The sequence below is a fragment of the Monodon monoceros genome, unplaced genomic scaffold (assembly GCF_005190385.1).
Source record: "Monodon monoceros isolate NGI ecotype Baffin Bay Population unplaced genomic scaffold, NGI_Narwhal_1 Super_Scaffold_12, whole genome shotgun sequence".
Classification (NCBI taxonomy): Eukaryota; Metazoa; Chordata; class Mammalia; order Artiodactyla; family Monodontidae; genus Monodon; species Monodon monoceros.
In genome coordinates this window covers 27,111,090-27,117,089 of record NW_021703768.1, presented here as the reverse complement: position 1 = coordinate 27,117,089, position 6,000 = coordinate 27,111,090, and the positions used below count along the sequence as shown (strand labels likewise).

General features: G+C 49.5%; 1 protein-coding gene across 2 annotated transcripts in view; it reads left to right on the top strand.

Moving 5' to 3' along the window:
* Positions 1-3,858: 3,858 nt before the first annotated feature.
* The window catches only part of MTMR12 (myotubularin related protein 12), a 65,791-nt gene continuing 63,649 nt past the window's right edge, over positions 3,859-6,000 (top strand). The window contains exon 1 of one of the 2 annotated variants that reach the window (XM_029217328.1): positions 3,859-4,022. In XM_029217328.1, coding sequence (XP_029073161.1) covers positions 3,942-4,022 — 81 coding nt within the window. In that variant the 5' untranslated portion in view covers positions 3,859-3,941. The remainder of the gene's footprint in view (positions 4,023-6,000) is intronic. The other variant, XM_029217329.1, reaches the window with a different exon arrangement.

Below are 6,000 nucleotides of genomic sequence, written 5' to 3'. Positions count from 1 at the left end.
ACTGCGTGCCGCAAACTACAGAGCCAACGTGCTCTGGAGCCTGTGCGCCACAACTAGAGGGAAGCCCGTGTGCCACAACGAAAGATCCCGCGTGCCTCAACGAAGATCCCACGTGCCGCAACTAAGACCCGATGCAGCCAAACAAACAAACAAATAAATCTTAAAAAAAAAAAATCAGATCTTAGTTTGTATCCAAGCGATTTTAAAAGTGCAGGCTCTAACCCGGATGCTAGAGTTTGAATTCTTGCTTCCCCTTCTTACTAATCAATTGCTGGCCAGGCTGCTTTTCAGCGAATACCCTTTCACTCAGGTGCAAATATTTATTGAATCCCTACTATGCTCCTGGTACCTATCAGATAAAGATGAATAACACACACAAGTAGGCTGCTTCAAGTGACTCCCAGGAGAAGGAAATGCAAATATCCAGGCTTAACTACCTGCCGGAGGAAAAATGTTCCCCCCTTGTGGGAGTACACACTTGGCTTCAGTTTGTGGGAAGCAACGGCACTGTCTTTGGTCTGGCACTCATTTCTTTGTGAGCTAAGATTTGTACCTATTTATAATTCTCCAAGAGAGCTCAGGGCAGCATTAGGAGAAAGGAGTGACCTTAAACTAATATGTGTAAATTAAAATATTTGAAGGTCTAGGGGCCACCATCTGCGGTTATTAATAGATGGAGAATTATTTGACCTCAGCATGACAAGGATTTTTCAGTCAGTTGGGAGGGACTCTCCCAAGGAGATTTGATCCACGCCCTAAAGATCAAGTGAAAAATATGCTGATAGCTGGAGAACCTTAAGAGCGAGATGGAAATGTACGTTAGCTTATTCTCTGTCCTCACCCCCTTCCTGCTCCTTAAAGAAAGTGCGGGTTTTCATCAGTGAGCAGAAAACGCCCCCGGAAGCAGCAGCCACCCTCCATCTTTTTTTTTTTTTTTTGGCGGTACGCGGGCCTCTCACTGTCGTGGCCTCTCCCGTTGCGGAGCACAGGTTCCGGATGCGCAGGCTCAGCGGCCATGGCTCACGCGCCCAGCCGCTCCGCGGCATGTGGGATCTTCCCGGACCGGGGCACGAACCCGTGTCCCCTGCACTGGCAGGCGGACTCTCAACCACTGCACCACCAGGGAAGCCCCACCCTCCATCTCTAACACCGTTCCTCACTTGCTGGCTATGATTTCTGAAACTGTATGGACACAGTGGCTGCATCAAGTTTCCAGAGTCGTCACATTGCAAACCCATTGGATGCTGAAGAGCAGGATAAAGTAATTATTACACCGCAGGATGATTTCAGGAAAATTTGATGTGGTGGATTAAAAATAAAAGCCATTATCTCTAGTCCAAGGATTGGGCCAGAGGTTAAAAACAAAAACAAACAAGGACACAAACAAAACCCCTTTGTTTAACAAGGTGCCACAGAGCATCATCAGAAGTTACTTTTCTTCTCCTTCTACAGTCCTGGAAAGGGGGTAATTTATGTCCTGCTTGGTGGGATTGTACCGTCAGCCAGCACCTGTTTAGTTCTTGCTGCCTACCAGGCATTGCCTGGATTACCTCGTTTAATCTTCATAACAGTCCTCAGCCACATTGACATAGTTATTATTGTTGTTATTACCATCCCAGACAGAATCACAGGCACAGAGGGATGAAGTAACTTGCCCAAGAACACAAATAATAAAGGGCACAGTTATGGAGCTGACAACCTAGGGCAGGGATGCCTGCTTACCCCACCCAGAGACATGGGAAGGGGTTGGGGGGCTGTGCCTGACCCTGATCATCTCCTTGTCAGTGTCCAGGCACCCGTGGGGGGGAGGGGTGGATGGCGATGGCAGAACCCAAGACCTCCCGCTCACTACTCCCCCTCTGATGATGAGGCCAGGTTGCCGCCCTGACAGAGGTAAGCAGGAGACTTAGGTTTGGCTGGGGAGGGCCAGGGTGCCAGGGCAGGGTGGGCACCCAAGAGGACTGTGCAGGAGCTGAGGCTTCAAGACCCCTGGGCTTGTTCCATCGTCCCATCACATCTCACTTAAAAAACACAAATTTGAAGATAAAATGATTCAGAATTTGAAGGCCGCGACCGCAGAGCATTAAGCCCCAAGCCCTTCTAGGTGCGGGCCTGTGTGACTGCACTAGTTGCATGGCCAGGAAGCAAGCCCTGGCCACAGGCACCCACGCCAACATACTGACTATGGTCAGTGCAAGATCATGGAAAATTGAAAAGTCAGAATGTAAAGATTTGTTCAGACTGTAAAAATCTGCCCTGCCATTTCACTTTGAAAAGTAAAAACTGCTGTGAAATATAAAGTGCTACTATTTGTCCCCACAAATAACTTCATTCCGGACACCTCCCTAAGGAGCGTGTCTTTCTTTATGAAGCCTGACTTAGCCTTCCTAAATAGAATTGACCACTCTTTTATTGTGCTTCTTCCTAATTTGTGTAATTATAATAATGTTCGGATCTTGGGCTTAGGAATCAGACACACCTGGGCTGGAATCCCAGCTCTGTCAGTGACCTGTTGTGAGACCGGGGCAAATTACTTGCTTCTGCTCTTCTTGAGGACTGGGATAGTGCAACTCTGGTAGCTCCGGCCATGCTGTACTGGATAGGCTGAAGGATGGCAATCAGGTTGAAATGAGACCACAGGACTTGTCCTGACCTATGTTTTCAAAAGTAAGCACATTCGGGGATACGGGGACATGTGTATGCATATGGCTGATTCGCTTTGTTGTGCAACAGAAACTAACACAGTATCGTGAAGCAATTATACTCCAATAAAGATCTATTAAAATAAATATATAAAAGCTTGAGAGATGAAAAAAAAGTAAGCACATTCGTTTTCCCTTAGTTTTTTTTTTTTTTTGGCCTGGCTTGGGGGGGGGGGGGGGGGGGGGGGGGCGGTCATGGAGATGAAGAGGGTAAAGGGCATTAGCCATTGACGAGACTAATGCTTACCAGGGTCTGACACGGAGCAAGTTAACTGCAAATATTTATTATTAGTTTTTTCCACTAGACTGAGTTTCTTGAGAGCTGAAACTGTATTATTCATCTGTGTCTAACATAATGCTTGGTACCAAATGTCGAATTTAAATGAATTTTCTTTGCAATCTTCACTAAAAATGAGGGTTTTATCGATAACTTGGGAGGGTGAATAAAAGAAATCTCTTAAGGCCTTTTGATATTCTGTTAGAAACGGAAAGATTAAAAACAAAAAAGTTTCAGAAAATGAGGTCGACAAGGCCTTTTATGATCAAACATTCAAACCCATTCCTAAGTGCCTAGCACTTGGTTTGTCTCATTTTTGTCTGCACTTAAAATAGTAAGCCCGAACATCATTGATGGGGGTTTGAAACTCACTCATTCAATCGGTGAGATTCGATACACTACACTTTCGGAAGTTTTATTCCAAAACGTCAAGGAAAAAGAAGAGAACGACGGCAGTGAACCAATGCCCACAACTTAGTGACCGCAGGATCACTTGGCGGCGGCGACATTTTTGCTATCCAATCGCCGGGGAGTCCGGAGAGAACGCTCTCTGGATTGGTCAGAAGAAACATCTGTCCAGGTTCATTCAAGAAGGGACTTGACGTGGGGCTCGGCCGGCAGAGGCTTCTGGCCAATCAGAGAACGCATGGGGGCGGGCTTTGCCGCAAACGGTGGAATGGAGCCTATCTCGGAAGGCTAGTATCCGCCAGGCAGACCGGCCTGTCGCCAGCGGAGGAGGCGTGGCCTCCGGCCGCGGGTTCTTGACTGCTTGGGCCTGCGCGTGGAGTGGGTGGGGCCCGCGTGCCTGGGCGGGGCGAGCGGTGTCAGCGGCGGAGCCGGATGCGGGCGGTGCCGCGGCCGCCGCTGCCCTGGGGATGGGCGGAGCCCCGGCCGCCAGTGCTGGTGGCCGCTGCGAGCGGCCGCCTCTGCTCCCGGGCGTCGCTGCTTCCCAGGGCGGCGGTATGCTGGGGAAAGGGGTAGTCGGCGGTGGCGGCGGCACCAAGGCGCCCAAGCCCTCCTTCGTGTCGTACGTGCGCCCCGAGGTGAGGGGGCGCCGCGCGGGCGGGGCGTCTTACTGGAGCGGCAGGGGCGAGGGGCGCCTGCAGCCCCTTACCCGTCGCAGGAAGAGCCGCGGGCGCTTCCTGCCCGGGTGCCGGAGGGAAGCCGAGCGGAGTGAGGCCCCCCAGGGGCGCACTGGGCTTCCCGGCGGGCCCGGCTGAGGATCCCCGACGCGGGCAGGCAGGTGCTCGAGTGCAGGGCCCGGCTTGCTGGCGACCAGGTGAAGGGGCCCGAGCCGGGAAGGTACTGTGGCCCGGCACGCTCCTGGCTACAGTGGAGGGGAGCTGGGTTTGGGGCACCGAGAGAGGGGAAGCGCAGGGACGTCTGGACCCCCTTGGGGACCTGCCCAGAGCCTGCAGTCCGGGCGGGTCTGCCCTGCCCTTGGAATTTCTCAGTGAGTCTGTAGAGCTTGCTTATCTCAGCTGCTTGCTTCTAAGAGTGCTATTTGATGCCGCTGGCGGGATACCGTGCACTGCCTCTCGCTTCCCGTCAGCACTGCAGGGAGAAAGTGTGGGTCGGTCCCGGCCTCAGTCAGCCTCTACCTCTTCCTTGTAAATTCCCCTCTGTCGCTTTTTCCCCCTTTTATTTCACCCCCTCACCATCACCCTTTCGACTCCCCTCCTGCTTTCCTCCTGGAGTTTTACTGTCAAGTTCATTCATTCATTCAGAAAATATTTTTTGAGCTCCTACTCAGTGCCAGGCACTGTTCTAAAACTGCTTGGGGGTATACATCAATGAACAAAACAAAGATCCCCGTTCTCCCGGAGCTTATCTGAGGGAGAGAGGGGTAAACAATGAATAAAATAGGTATAAGTAAATTATATGGTATATTAGAAGTTGAAAGTATCATGGGAAAAGAAAAGACCTCCTTCTCCTCCTTGCACAGTGGCATTTGAGCAAAGATTTGAAGGATGCTTGGGATCTGAGGGAAGAGTCTGGAGTGTTGGAGGGCCATCACGGAAACCAGCCCTGCAGAATCCAGGGGAGGAGGGGGAGAGTCCTAGGAGAGGAGGTGAGAGAGGTTACAACCTGTAGGCCTTGCTGAGAGCTTCTTGAGCTATAGCTCCCAATCCAAATGCCTAATTAGATGCATTTTCATTTTGGATTTCTGAAGGTTTTTTCCTGCTCCTCTCTCAGCACTTTAAACAGCAATGTGCAGAAGCATTAGCAAACTCTTCGGCTGTCTTCACACCTCTGTAGAGCAAAGGCAGGTGGGCTGTGGATGAGAGGGCTTGATCAAGGACCGCTTCTCTAAGGCCACCTGTGGCCTGAAGCCTTTGCATATATATCTTTAAATTCAAATGTGTGTCTTTTTTTCCAGTGGAGAGTACTCTTGAAATGGGTCTTATTTTTAGTCCTAATTTTTAAATAAAAACCACTTCCTCTGTAAGTGCTTGATAAGGAGTCAGGGTCATCTTGCATATTCAGCAGGCTCTCCTGTAGTATGGAGGGTAAGAAATGTGGTCAGTTTCTCTTTGTGTCTTTTTTGATGGAGACCTGGTTGAAACACAGCTGATCTTTTAACCTTTCCTCTTTAGGGAGACTAAACTACAAGTGGAAGGTCTTCTGAAATGTGGCCAGAGTTCAAGAATGTTCAGATTTTTTATCCACCAAGAGCACATGTTGTAATTAGACATGTTTACCCTCTTTGACCACAGCTCCTGATATGTTTCCTTTGAGGGATAATTAGGGAAGGGGAGTGGTTCAGCCCCAAAATAAGCCTGAAGTGGTCACATTTTTCAGATCCGTATAGTTGGCAGTTTTGTTTTCTTGCAAGAAAATAGTGCTGTGTAGACACTATGCTTCTTTGTTGAAATCTGTCTCAGAAAATATTTTGTAACAGAGGATAAGGCTCTGACCTAAATCATGGATGGTTTTTAGAAGATAAGGGAATGAGGGAGTAAGGAGACAATTTGCTGTTAAGTACAGTATAGCTTTTGCTAGCTATTACGTTATGGGAAA